This window comes from Bos indicus, chromosome 3, assembly GCF_029378745.1.
Source record: "Bos indicus isolate NIAB-ARS_2022 breed Sahiwal x Tharparkar chromosome 3, NIAB-ARS_B.indTharparkar_mat_pri_1.0, whole genome shotgun sequence".
Classification (NCBI taxonomy): Eukaryota; Metazoa; Chordata; class Mammalia; order Artiodactyla; family Bovidae; genus Bos; species Bos indicus.
Genome location: NC_091762.1, coordinates 98,182,428 through 98,197,460, shown reverse-complemented (window position 1 = coordinate 98,197,460; position 15,033 = coordinate 98,182,428). Strand labels below are relative to the sequence as shown.

The following is a 15,033-nucleotide window of genomic DNA, read 5'->3' as shown; positions in this document are numbered from 1 at the left end:
AAGTTTTGATGCTTTTAAATTGTGGTATTGGAGAAGACTCTTGAGAGTCCCTTGGACTGCAAGGAAATCAAACCAGTCAATTCTAAAGGAAATTTGTCCTGAATATTCATTGGAAGGATTGATGTTGAAGCTGAAACCTGTTGTGAAGAATAGACTCATTGAAAAAGACCCTGATGCCGGGCAAGATTGAAGACAGGAGAAGGGGCTGACAGAGGATGAGATGGTTGAATGGCATCACCGACTCAATGGACATGAGTTTGACCAAGCTCCAGGAATTGGTGATGGACAGGGAAGCCTGGCATGCTGCAGTCCGGGGGGTCACAAAGAGTCAGACACAAATGAGTGACTGAATAAATATACTGGATGGATGTATGATGGATATATGGATAGATGTAAGTAAGGAATGTAGGAAGGAAAGATTCAAAATCCTGGAGATCAGGATAGATGATAGGGAGAAGCTTTAATATGAGGTAATAAAATTGTGAAAGCATTTTGCATCTTTAAAGTTACAACAGAAAATAAAATGTCATAAAATATCATTAAAGCCATCAAGAGACTTCTGGTTCAAGATGCTGGAATAGAAAGACGTGCACTCATCTCCTCCTGCAAGGGCACCAAAATCACAACTAGCTATTGAACAACCATCCACAGGAGGACCCTGGAACCTACCGAGAAAGATACCCCATGTCCGAAGGCAAAGAAGAAGCTGCACTGAGATGGCAGGAGAGGCACAATCACAGTAAAATCAAATCCCACACCCGCTGGGTGGGGGACTCACAAACTGGAGACCAATAGTACCAAAGAAATTCTCCCACTGTTGTGAATGTTTGGAACCTGACATCAGGCTTCCTAGTCTGGGCACTCGACAAAGGGACTGGGAATCCTCAGGGAATCCGATCTTGAAGGCCAGAGGGATCTGATTATAATACTTCCACAGGGTTGGGGGAAACAGAGACTCCAGTCTTGGAGGGCACAAACAAAACCTTGAGTGCACCAAGACTCAGAGAAAAGGAGCAGTGATTCCACAGGAAACTGAACCCAAACTACCTGCTAGTGTTGGAGGGTCTCCTGTGGAGGTGTGGGTCAGCAGGGGCTCACCACAGGGATGGGGGGACTGGTGGCAGCTGTCTGGGAAAGCCCCATCTTGGCGGTCACCCTTAACTCCCAAGGGATGGGTCACCTCAGGCCAGAAAGCTACCAGAGAGGGAGCAAACCCTTCCCATCAGCAGATAATCAGATCAAAGATTTACTGAGCAAGGCCCTGCCCACCAGAGCAAGACTCAGTTTTTCCCACCACAGTCCTTCTCATCAAGAAGCTTACACAAGCCTCTTAGCCTCTGCCATCAGAGAGCAGACAGAAGAAGCAAGAACCACAATCCCACAGGGAGTAAAACAAAACCATGTTAAGAAAGTTAATTAGTATGAAAAAGCAGAAAGTTACATCTCAGATGAAGCGACAAGATAGTGTCAGAATAGTGATAGTGGTTGGTCCCGCTGTCAGAGAATGTCTGCAGAGGGGTAATTTTGGCCAAGATCTCAAGTTCCCTTTTGACTTCTGCTGAGAGAAGCTTTAAGGCAAGCAAGTGGGTGATTACTTTGAGTGTGATTCCCTCATATTTGAGATGGAAAGTAGAATGGGAGTGACTTCTTGCCCTATTATATAACTTGGGGATAAAACAAATAATATCATAATCATTCATCCATGGACTAGTGTCTCCCTAATATACTCTCTAGTCTCTCCTGAACATATTTACAGCCTATGCATACACATAATATTCTAGACGACCAGGGATAGATAGAACTTTATCAAGGACAACTGTGGCTATCTTGTCCCTGGAATTTTATTGTCTGTCCATTAAGCAGTAAGTAAGATCTCAAGTACTCCCATACTGTTTGCTATTATCAGAATAATGATAGTGAATATAATTCAGGATCTTGGAAAAAGAACGGAGGTAAAGATTGAGATGATGCAAGAAATGTCTACCACAGACCTAAAAGAACTAAAGAACAAACAAACAAGAGATGAATAGTACACTAGAAGGAATCCATAGCAGAATAACTGAAGCATGGATAAATGACCTGGGGGACAGAATGGTGGAAACCACTGCCACGAACAGAATATAGAAAAAAGGATGAAAATAAAAGAAGCCAGCCTAAAAGACCTCTGGAACAACATTATCACATGAACATTCACATTATAGGGATCCCAGGAGGACAAGAGAGAAAAAGGACCTGAGAAAATATTTGAGGAGATAATAGCTGAAAACTTCCCTAACATGGAAAAGGAAATAGTCAACCAAGTCTTGGAAGCACACAGAGTCCCAGGCAGGATAAACCCAAGGAGGAATACACTGAGACACATAACAATCAAACTGACAAAAATTAAAGACAGAGATAAAATATTAAAGCAACAGGGGAAAAACAACAAAAAAACATATAAGGGAACTCCCATAAGGCTGATTTCTCAACAGAAACTTTACATGACAGAAGGGAACAGCATGACATATTTAAAGTGATGAAAGGGAAGAATGTACAACCAAGAATACTCTACTCAGCAAGACTCTCCTTCAGATTTGATGGAGAAATCAGAAGTTTTACAGACAAGCAAAAGTTAAGAGAATTGCACCACCAAACCAGCTTTACAACAAATGCTAAAGGCAGAAAATAAGAGAAGGAAAAGCCCTACCTAAAGAAAATAAGCCCCAAACAATTAAGAAAACGGTAATAGGATTACCTTAAGGTAAGATTTAATTACCTTAAATGTAAATGGATTAAATGCACCCAAAAGACACAGATTGGCTGAGCAGATGAAAACCTGTGCATGTATGCACTTCCACTTACAATACTCTACTTGACACCCCAAACTGTATGCAGTTATTTTATATTGTTAGGTTAATCATGTCCCCATTATGACTTGCAATTGTAATTATCTTTTATTTTTTGTCTGACTATTGATTGTGAAAACTGATAAACATCTTTTACTATTTGTGATTATGTAACTATTACTCAATACTACTGTATCATGATTGGTCAACAGAAATATTATAGAATTCTATATCACCAAAGCTACCATTTAATAGAAAAACCTGTAATCACTTTTTAAAATCCATATGCATATCAGAATTACCTTGGAATTTTTTGGAAAAAAAAAAAAAAAAAGACAACAAGATTTCTTGGTAAATTATAGCAGTAGTTCTCAAACTTTAACACACATCAGAGTCATCTGAAGGGCTTATTACAACTCAGATTATTGAGTCTCACACCCAGAATAACTAACTGAATATGTCTGAGGTGGGGTCCAAGAATTTGAATTTCTAACAAATACCAGGGTATTTATGATACCACTCATCTAGGAACTACAGTAAATTACTGGCTTTTCTATAGAAATGTGAAACTTTAGGGAAAAAATTGGATGTTGTTTAAGTTCTTTTACTATTCACATAAACTATATAGTAAACATTAATAGAAGTTTATTCAAATGAATTTACTGAAGACTGGTTACTTACAGGTCACTTACTTCCCTTTCTTGGATGTGTAGAAATGAGCCACTGACAAGAAATAAGATCTGGTTGCTTTCATCATCATTAATTCCACTGTTGATTCCTCATCTAGAGATGTTATTAAATATCACAACCATACAGTGTTTACTTAAGTAATGCCTTAAAGCTTCAACAAATGCAGTTGATCATTATTAATAAAGGACTTAATTTTAATATCTGAACTTTTTTAAAAAAACTGAGCTCCTAGTACACATCAGAGACCTTGATACACAGTCAAAAACAAAGGTAGGAAAAACATTGGTGCCTTATGCTTAACACGAGGAGGCAAGACAGACACAGAATGAAACAATCATTATGGGATAAATACTGCTAATTGAGAATATATACGTGAGAGGAAATGGTAGGATAAAGGAAAAAACGACAGTCTAAGATCCAACCAGTCCATCCTAAAGGAAATCAGTCCTGGGTGTTCATTGGAAGGACTGATGTTGAAGCTGAAACTCCAATACTTTGGCCACCTGATGCGAAGAGCCGACTCATTTGAAAAGACCCTAATGTTGGGAAAGATTGGAGGCAGGAGGAGAAGGGGACGACAGAGGATGAGATGGTTAGATGGCATCACTGACTCAATGGACATGAGTTTGGGTAAACTCCAGGAGTTGGTGATGGACAGGGAGGCCTGGCATGCTGCGGTTCATGGAGTTGCAAAGAGTCAGAATATGACTGAGCAACTGAACTGAACTGAACTGAACTGAACTGCTGAGGTCATAAAAGGTATCTCAGAAGATGGAATAACTTGAGCTTAGTCCTAAAGAATGGATAGACATTCACTAGATAAACAAGATGGCATTGGTTATTCTCTATATCATACTATAACAGAACCAAGGCACAAATTATCTGAAACATCATAATATACCAGGTCACACAAAATCCAAAGAATTCAAATTAAAATTAAGCAACATTTTTCTCACTTAAAACTGAAAGTTTATTCTTGTTCAAGGGACTTTAAGTCTATGTATTATTTTGATTTTTTTTCCCATTTACTAGTACCAAAGACAGCTTTTTGGCTATGTGTTACACCTTGGTAAATTCATCAAGTTAACTGGATAGTAAGCAATGGCAGGAGATTAAAATTACAGTCAATCTGTGTTATTCAAGAACATATAGTTAAAGTTTAAACTAGTCACTTTGAGATTACGTTATAAACAATTTCATAATTATAAAATTTATGTTGAGCATATTCCTACTGTTAGTAACCTGCAAAATATGTACAAGTAAATAGAAAACAGTTTATATAAATAGCCAGTCCCATAAAACGACAACATAGCTAAAAATTCAGGGCGATAGTTATAAATGGCCATGTAATATTCTAAACATGAAATTAAAATTATTTTTATACTCTTCTCTATTTCTGTGGCCAACTCCCATCATGAAGTATCACCCCTTTCCTGATATTTCAGTTCAGTTCAGTTCAGTCGTTCACTCATGTCCGACTCCTTGCGACCCCATGAATCGCAGCACGCCAGGCCTCCCTGTCCATCACCAACTCCCAGAGTTCACTCAGACTCACATCCATCGAGTCAGTGATGCCATCCAGCCATCTCATCCTCTGTCGTCCCCTTCTCCTCCTGCCCCCAATCCCTCCCAGCATCAGAGTCTTTTCCAATGAGTCAACTCTTCGCATGAGGTGGCCAAAGTACTGGAGTTTCAGCTTTAGCATCATTCCTTCTAAAGAAATCCTAGGGCTGATCTCCTTCAGAATGGACCGGTTGGATCTCCTTGCAGTCCAAGGGACTCTCAAGAGTCTTCTCCAACACCACAGTTCAAAAGCATCAATTCTTCGGCTCTCAGCCTTCTTCACAGTCCAACTCTCACATCCATACATGACCACAGGAAAAACCATAGCCTTGACTAGATGGACCTTTGTTGGCAAAGTAATGTCTCTGCTTTTCAATATGCTATCTAGGTTGGTCATAACTTTCTTTCCAAGGAGTAAGCGTCTTTTAATTTCATGGCTGCAGTCACCATCTGCAGTGATTTTGGAGCCCCCAAAAATAAAGTCTGACACTGTTTCCACTGTTTCCCCATCTATTTCCCATGAAGTGATGGGACCGGATGCCATGATCTTCATTTTCTGAATGTTGAGCTTTAAGCCAACTTTTTCACTCTCCATTTTCACTTTCATCAATAGGCTTTTTAGTTCCTCTTCCCTTTCTGCCATAAGGGTGGTATCATCTGCATATCTGAGGTTATTGATATTTCTCCCTGCAATCTTGATTCCAGCTTGCGCTTCTTCCAGTCCAGCGTTTCTCATGATGTACTCTGCATATAAGTTAAATAAGCAAGGTGACAATATATAGCCTTGACGTACTCCTTTTCCTATTTGGAACCAGTCTGTTGTTCCATGTCCAGTTCTAACTGCTGCTGCCTGATATTTAGTTAGGACTAATTCTCAAACTGGACAGTGATGCTGCTGCTGCTGCTGCTGCTGCTAAGTCGCTTCAGTCGCGTCCGACTCTGTGCGACCCCATAGACGGCAGCCCACCAGGCTCCCCTGTTCCTGGGATTCTCCAGGCAAGAACCCTGGAGTGGGTTGCCATTTCCTTCTCCAATGCATGAAAGTGAAAAAATAAAGTGAAGTCGCTCAGTCGTGTCTGACTCCTAGCAAATTATACATGGAAGAGAATTTTCAACATCCTGAAAACTGAAGAAATTTGAAATATATACAGAAGGTATTAAAAAGAGAAAGAGATCTAAGGACCCTGGTAATTGGTAACGGTACAATAGCAAATGTCCAAAATTTCCTGAAAGGCAGTATGAAAGTTGAGAAGGACTATCTTCACAGTAGTAAATTCTTTCCCGAATCCAGCTCTCAAATCCCAAATTATTAGAAAAGGTCGCTTAATAATTTCTTAATAAGAGATTTCTTTCAAGTGAATTTCATATTCAAAGGTGATAGAAGAGACAGGACAGTTAGCACGGGAAATGCAATAACAAGTACTCTGATAACCACAATGAATATCTAGATCATAAGATAAAGGATTGAGTCCTGGGCATAGATTTTTCTGGGAAAAAAAAAATGAAAGAAAATAATTTCTCATTATGAATATTCTTTATTTGATTGTCATTATATTTCCCCTTAGTTCTTTAAACATAGCTGCTACATCCTCGGGGCCAGCTCAAGCTGTTTTTAATAATTCATTTTCCATGTGTATGGGTCACACTTAACTGTTTCTTTGCATGTCCCATAATCTTTTGTCAAAAACAACAATTTAGATAAAAATTGCAGCAACTCTGGGTTCTGTCTCCTTACCTAGAGTTGTTGTTATTTGTTTAGTGACTTGTCTAGACCTATGCCATGGAGTCTGTTTCCCTTGCACACTGTAGTTGCTGGTGTCTCTTGTTCTTTTCTTTTTTTTTTTAAATTATTGTTTCCATTTTTAAGCCTGGCCTTCTAGAGGTTGCCCTGGGTCAGCATAGCTTCAGTCAGTTCAGTTCAGTTCAGTTGCTCAGTCACGTTCGACTCTTTGCGACCCCATGAATCACAGCACGCCAGGCCTTCCTGTCCATCACCAACTCCCAGAGTTCACTCAGACTCACGTCCATCAAGTCAGTGATGCCATCCAGCCATCTCATCCTCTGTCGTCCCCTTCTCCTGCCCTCAATCCCTCCCAACATCAGAGTCTTTTCCAATGAGTCAACTCTTTGCATGAGGTGGCCAAAGTACTGGAGTTTCAGCTTTAGCATCATTCCTTCCAAAGAATACCCAGGACTGATCTCCTTTACAATGGACTGACTGGATCTCCTTGCAGTCCAAGGGAATCTCAAGAGTCTTCTCCAACACCACAGTTCAAAAGCATCAATTCTTCGGCACTCATCATAGCTTGCTGCTGCTACTGCTGCTAAGTCGCTTCAGTCGTGTCCGACTCTGTGTGACCCCACAGACGGCAGCCCACCAGGCTCCCCTATCCCTGGGATTCTCCAAGCAAGAACACTGGAATGGGTTGCCATTTCCTTCTCCGATGAATGAAAGTGAAAAGTGAAAGTGAAGTCATGTCTGACTCTAAGCAACCCCATGGATTGCAGCCCACCAGGCTCCTCCATCCATGGGATTTTCCAATGATTGGGTCAGAGTCAATAACCCTATAAAGTTTCCATTTTTTTGCCAATGGATCTATGTGTGGCTTAGGGAATATATTTAACATTTATATGGTTGACAAAACTGCCCTGGAGTTTGCTTTCTGCCTTCACAAGATCTGACATTCATCCATGGACTAGTGGCTCCCTAATATACTCTCTAGTCTCTCCTGAACATATTTACAGCCTATGCATACACATAATATTCTAGACAACCAGGGATAGATAGAACTTTATCAAGGACAGCTGTGGCTATCTTGTCCCTGGAATTTTATTGTCTGTCCATTAAACAGTAAGTAAGATCTCAAGTACTCCCTTACTGTTTGCCAGTAGGATCATTATTGTTTCCATTAATCCCTCTACACATGTCATTTCCTATACTATGCTCCATATAAAGTCAGTCCCCTCAGGAAGAGGAACTGCCTGACTTTTGGCATAACTGCCCCAAAACCTTTGTGCCAAGGATCTGGGGGTCCAGGTGGGCCTTGGAGCTCCAAGGAAAATGGCATAGACTCCTAATGCTCTTATAGAACCTCAGTAGATTTTCTTGATAAATGCTTCTCAATTTGTAAGTTTTTAGTCAATTTCCAGAGTCCTTAAGTCCTTTTTTTTTGATAATTCCATTCAGTTTTGTTGCTTTTGGAGGAGAGGATTTGCTGCGATCCTCACTCAGCCATTCCAGAGGTCCATGTGGACTTCCCCTTGACCCCGGTGTCAGAGGATGTCTGCAGAGGGGTAATGTTGGCCAAGATCTCAAGTTTTGACTTCTGCTGAGAGAAGCCTTAAGGCAAGCAAGTGGGTAATTACTTTGAGTGTGATTCCCTCATCTTTGAGATGGAAAGTAGAATGGGAGTGACTTCTTGGCCTATTATAAAACTTGGGGATAAAACAAATAATATCATGATCAGTTCAGTACCTTCTGGAGTTAATAACAAAGGTACTCTTATAAAATGTCTTGGAGCATTAACCATTCTGTCCTATTGTTTCAATTATGTCCTAAGGGTCCAAGAGAAGAGGCAAGGAGTGTACTGTAATCTTAAAAATGTGTCAGTATAACTTTCCTGATGCTCTGCTTAACTCTCTCACTGGAGAGGTACTAAAACAGTCTCAGGTGACCTAAAGCTGAGCCATTAACATTGCCTGTGAACTGGAAAAAGAATCAATACTAAGGTTTACGGCAAACTTTAAACAGAAACAAGTGCTTTTCCAAATATGGTCCTTATATTACTTGCATTAGAATCATGTACAATATTTTTAAAAATGTTAATTTCTAGGTCTCACTCCTATATATAAGGAACCAGAATCTACGGAAGTAGAAAGTAGAAATCTGTATTTTTAGAAGCAATATCATGCATATAAAATTTTGAAAATCAGACTGTTTACCAACCCCTTATCAACCCTACTCACTTCTTATCCAAAGTAGAATTAATTATGTGGATACAGAACACAAAATTGGAATGCTAATCCATATGACAATAATTTAGGGAACAGAAGTCTAAGTAACAATAATAAATGGTAAAAATTCTTCCCAAGGTATGTACTTTCTTGCACCTTCCTTTTCCTGTTTGAATCACTTCTTCTTCAAACTCACTTAAAATACAGGGAAAGTAGAATATTCCTTTAAGATTGGGAAGCAGTAACTTTGGACAGGAGTTTACATTTATACTCTGTGTAATGAACACAAGGAAAAGTCCTCACATGTTCGTGAAACGCTTACACGAGCCTACCACGGTAAAGATCAGAGATTTCAGTCCATATCCCTGGTTAGCAATAAAACATATTCCATTATCTGGAACTTTTTTCCTTACACTTGTTCAGAAAACTCAGGAAGGCGGAAGACATAGTAATCAGTGGTATAGCATCAATCAGTCATACAGACTCAGAGAAATTTTAGTTATATAAACTCAAAATTTACACATTCAGTTTTTAACACCACACTTAATGGCAATTAACACAGTTTTCAAAAGTCTTCATGAGATATGTTAGTATAATTTTGCAAAAATTTTATTATTACTACAACATTTCTGAAATTTTAGGCTAGAAGAGCTGAATTTCTCCTATACTATTGAAAAATAATTTTTAAATTATAATAAATTAAAATAATTTAGCTTACTTATGGACAAAAATTATGAAACCTGTTGTTTGGATGAGAGTTAATACATCCTGAAATAAATTAGGACTATGTGGATTTGCAAGGCAGCCAAATACACTGTAAATTTTAAGTAGAAAGAAAGGCAACACCATTAACTGACCATATCTGTTTTCATTGAAAATTTTCAGTAATGCAAACATTAAAACATTTTACTAGGATTTTATATAGCTAAAATAAAATATAAATAAGTAAATAAATAAATATAAAAATTTGTCACAAATCCTGCAGATTAAAAATAAGGTTATTTGGACACTAACTATGAGAAGATCTCTGTACACTGCATTAGTCAAGCTCATACCTATACTCTGGGTCACTGTCATAGGCAGAGTCTCTATATAAAAGACCTCTTTTCAGTTCCAGTTCATCTTCTTTCTCTGGGTCTCGCTCATCCTGAAAAATTTAAAGATTTCCATTAATTTATTTTATAATTAAAATTACACCCATGTTTCTTTGGTAATTGTGATCCCCCTCTCCCAATACAAGAGATTGAATTAAATGCTGAATTTCTTAAGGAAAGAAACAAAAAGGTAAATGAGAATTTATTATTCTGTTAAATAAAACTAATATAGCTTTTTTTCTGTTATAGTATCACTTACACTGTTTATCAGAGACTAGCACACAGATGTTTCTTGCATCAGTGAATGATTAGGAATGGATACTGTCTCAAGATACATAATAAAATGTGCAGAAGTGATAGTTCACATACTTTTCCCTGGTGGCTCAGATAGTAAAGCATTTGCCTACAATGCGGGAGACCTAGGTTCGATCTCCAGGTTGGGAATATCCTCTGGAGAAGGAAATAGCAACCCACTCCAGTACCCTTGCCTGGAAAATCCCATGGATGGAGGAGTGTGGTAGACTACAGTCCATGGGGTTGCAAAGAGTCGGACACGACTGAATGACTTTCATTTCACTTCAAAAAGATTATACCTATGCTCTGAAAAATAAGTATTTGGGAAAACTATGCATATGTAAGCATTTAGACATACCTATGGCCCCCCAAAGAAGTGACTTAGCTTTATCACTCATATGCCAAAATGCAGTAACAAGCCATGAGAAGCGAAAACAAAAGCAAAGTAGTTGCAATCAAAACACATGGCTCCTCCCACTCCAGGCAGCCTCTTCTTTACTCCTGACAGATCCACTCAAAGGCAGAAGAAAAAGAATTCTAAAGAGATAGCTTTTTTTGTAAACTATGTCATTCACAGTAGTGCTCTTATATATATTAACTTTATATAATTCAGTATCAAATATCTTTCTCAACTATTGAATAATACTTTTATTCTACAGTCAAATAGGCACAGAAATAGAACTGATGGTAAAGGAACTAGTAAGCACAAATAGACTGTTATAAGGATTAGTATTAATATGTTATTCTTCATTTTATGTAAGAAATTTGTTAAATAAAGATTATGAAGAAAAATGATTTAAAAAAAAAAAAGCTTCTGCACATCAAAGGAAACTATTAGCAAGGTGAAAAGACAGCCTTCAGAATGGGAGAAAATAATAGCAAATGAAACAACCGACAAACAACTAATCTCAAAAATATACAAGCAACTCCTACAGCTCAACTCCAGAAAAATAAACAACCCAATCAAAAAATGGGCCAAAGAACTAAATAGACATTTCTCTAAAGAAGACATACAGATGGCTAACAAACACATGAAAAGATGCTCAACATCACTCATTATCAGAGAAATGCAAATCAAAACCACTATGAGGTACCATTTCACACCAGTCAGAATGGCTGTGATCCAAAAGTCTACAAATAATAAATGCTGGAGAGGGTGTGGAGAAAAGGGAACCCTCTTACACTGTTGGTGGGAATGCAAACTAGTACAGCCACTATGGAGAACAGTGTGGAGATTCCTTAAAAAACTGGAAATAGAACTGCCTTATGATCCAGCAATCCCACTGCTGGGCATACACACTGAGGAAACCAGAAGGGAAAGAGACACGTGTACCCCAATGTTCATCGCAGCACTGTTTATAATAGCCAGGACATGGAAGCAACCTAGATGTCCATCAGCAGATGAATGGATAAGAAAGCTGTGGTACATATACACAATGGAGTATTACTCAGCCATTAAAAAGAATACATTTGAATCAGTTCTAATGAGGTGGATGAAACTGGAGCCTATTATACAGAGTGAAGTAAGCCAGAAGGAAAAACATAAATACAGTATACTAACGCATATATATGGAATTTAGAAAGATGGTAACAATAACCCGGTGTACGAGACAGCAAAAGAGACACTGATGTATAGAACAGTCTTATGGACTCTGTGGGAGAGGGAGAGGGTGGGAAGATTTGGGAGAATGGCATTGAAACATGTAAAATATCATGTAAGAAACGAATTGCCAGTCCAGGTTCGATGCACGATACTGGATGCTTGGGGCTAGTGCACTGGGACGACCCAGAGGGATGGTATGGGGAGGGAGGAGGGAGGAGGGTTCAGGATGGGGAACACATGTATACCTGTGGCGGATTCATTTTGATATTTGGCAAAACTAATACAATTATGTAAAGTTTAAAAATAAAATTAGAAAAAAAAATAAAAATGATAGTTTAGCCACAAAAAAAAAAAAAATTGGTGATGGCATGAAATTAATTAGGAAGAGAGCATTCACTGATAGTTCAGTGATTAAGAATCCACTTTGCAGTGCAGGGGATGCAGGTTCAGTCCCTGGTCAGGGAACTAAGATCCCATACGCTGTGGAGCAACTAAGCCCATGTGCCACAACTACTGAACCAGCATGCTCCAGAGAGTCCACATTCTGCAGCAACTGAAGCCCACATGCTCTGCAGCCTGTGTGCCACAACTAGAGAGCCTACGTGCCACAACTACTGAAGCCCTGGGCACTGGGAGTCCACACATCACACTAGAGAGTCTGTGGGAGGCAAGATCCAGCATGATGCAACAAAGATTGTGTGCTGCAACTAAGACCCAACACAGCCAGATGAATAAGTAAATAACGTAAGCAATAAATACTACAACAGGTTTGAAAATCACAGAAAATGTGAACATATATTTAGAATTATTATAATTTCCAGGTGAATTGAGCACATTACCATTATGAAGCAACTCCATTTATTTCTATTAATGCTTTTTCCCCTGACATTTTTTGGTTTACTTTTAATACAGCTATAATAGTGCTTGGATGATAAGTATTTGTACTTTTATTTTCAACTTTTCCTTGTTATCATATATATATCTTTTTCTTAAATACTATATAGATGGATGTTGCTTACTTTTGTCCAGTCTGATAAATCAATGAAGAAGAGTATATACTATATTATCACAGAAAATGTTATTGCCAGTAGAGAGTACAAAAAACATTACAAGAGAAAGTGCAAGGAATAAAAGAAAAAATGTTTACTCATTTCTAGATCATATAATAAATGACATCAGAAATAAACATAAATCAATATTCCTTATTTAATTTTGTCAGTACGGTTGAAAAAAATTTTTGACCAGAAGTAATAAAAACGTAGACTGAATTTTAAAAGTTTTTGTATGAAAAAATACAGAACTGCCTTTAAGATCTGAATCTTAAATATTCATTAAATAACCCCTGTTTTGAGCTGAGGAGACACGGGTTCAATCCCAGGGTCAGGAAGATCCCCTGGAGAAGGGAATGGCAACCCACTCCAGTATTCTTGCCTGGAGAATCCCATGGACAGAACAGCCTGGTGGGCTACAGACTATGGGGGTCTCAAAGAGTTGGACATGACTGAGTGACTGAGCATACACAGCACACTTACTATCCTAGACTCTAAGGACAGAAAGATGATTAAGACATGATTCCTGCATATACATGAAATAAGATTAGTTTATTCTGTGAATATATATGAGTAGAATGGATCGACAGGTAGAATTATTATGAGATACAATAAAGGACAAAATGAAGAAGACCTTTCTAATAAATAGAACATTCTAAAGCCAGAACAGTGTCTTAAGAGGGAGTAAGATCACAGTCACTAAAGCTATTTCTATAGAGCACTGATACCTATCCAGAACCAAGGAGTTCAGGGAGGGAAATTCTGCCCCAAGAAACAAAAAGACTATATAGCCTTTATGGCTATTCTTTTCAAATTTTAAGACTGTATTTTGGGACATTTATTATACATATGCAAACACATACGTATCTCTTACAAGCATCCTTATAGGCTTTTTTTTTAAAGATTAAATTGTGAAAAAGCAAAGAGGCAACAAACAACACACTTTATCCAAAGCTATTAACTATGAGTAAAGCAAGTATTTGAAGAGATATATCAGTCTCATTAATGCCAGAAAAATTCAGTTCTGGGGCATGGAGGAGGGATTCCCTTCTTATTTCTCATCAACATTCCCATTTGCCCACATGTAAACACAGATGAATGACACCAATATTTGCTGAGTTCCTTCAAGGTATTCAGGACTGAATTAGGTACTTCTCATATGAATATCTTATAAGCCCTCAATAACCTTATAAAAAAGGCACTGAAACTTGGAAAAATTAATAACTTACCCAAAGATTCAAGTTATTAAGTGGCAGAGCTGGAATTTAAACCCAGATAATTTACATTATCTTGTCTGCTACAATGCAAATAAGTTGGGCTATAAAATAAAAATCTCCATTCTAAGCCATTAGATTATTCCCCTATATGAAAATTAAGGTCAAAGTCTTTCAGCTAATATCTATTCAGTTAGTTTTTTAAGAGGATATTCTGTAAAAATTTAACCTAGAAGAAACTTTTTTAGGAATTCCATGAAGAAAAATTTTTCTTTCAGCAAAAGTCATTAATAAAATGACACTTTATTAAAAGAAGCTGTGGGCTCTCCTTCCCTGAAACTGGCAGTAAGTTAAAGATTCTCTTAAGGTTCCCATCATTACACATGCAACTGACATCATACTTAGAACAACCCTGGAACAAAGATATAAAAGGTATCTAACTCATGCTTGCAAACTGAAAAACTTAGGACAAAAGAAGTTCAACACTCTAAGATAAAGCCACAACTAAAAAGGTTGTCATCTCACTCATTAAATAGTATTTAATTAATTATACACCATCATTCTCAAATGAAATTCTCACGTATAGTTAAAATATCTACAAGATTTTTATTGCCATCAAATTCAAAACATTATTTATAATGAATTGTGTACAAGGACAAGAATTCAAATATAATTTAACTATTAGTTCTAATTTGCATTATCACCCTGGACATTTAATAGATTTAAATTTCTAAATCATAATATAGA

General features: G+C 37.8%; 1 protein-coding gene across 2 annotated transcripts in view; it reads right to left on the bottom strand.

Moving 5' to 3' along the window:
• Positions 1 to 15,033, bottom strand: part of SPATA6 (spermatogenesis associated 6) — a 183,450-nt gene that overhangs the window by 22,325 nt on the left and 146,092 nt on the right. For both annotated transcript variants that reach the window (XM_019957509.2, XM_019957510.2), the window contains exon 12: positions 10,088 to 10,179. In XM_019957509.2, the coding sequence (XP_019813068.1) occupies positions 10,088 to 10,179 (92 nt within the window). The remainder of the gene's footprint in view (positions 1 to 10,087; positions 10,180 to 15,033) is intronic.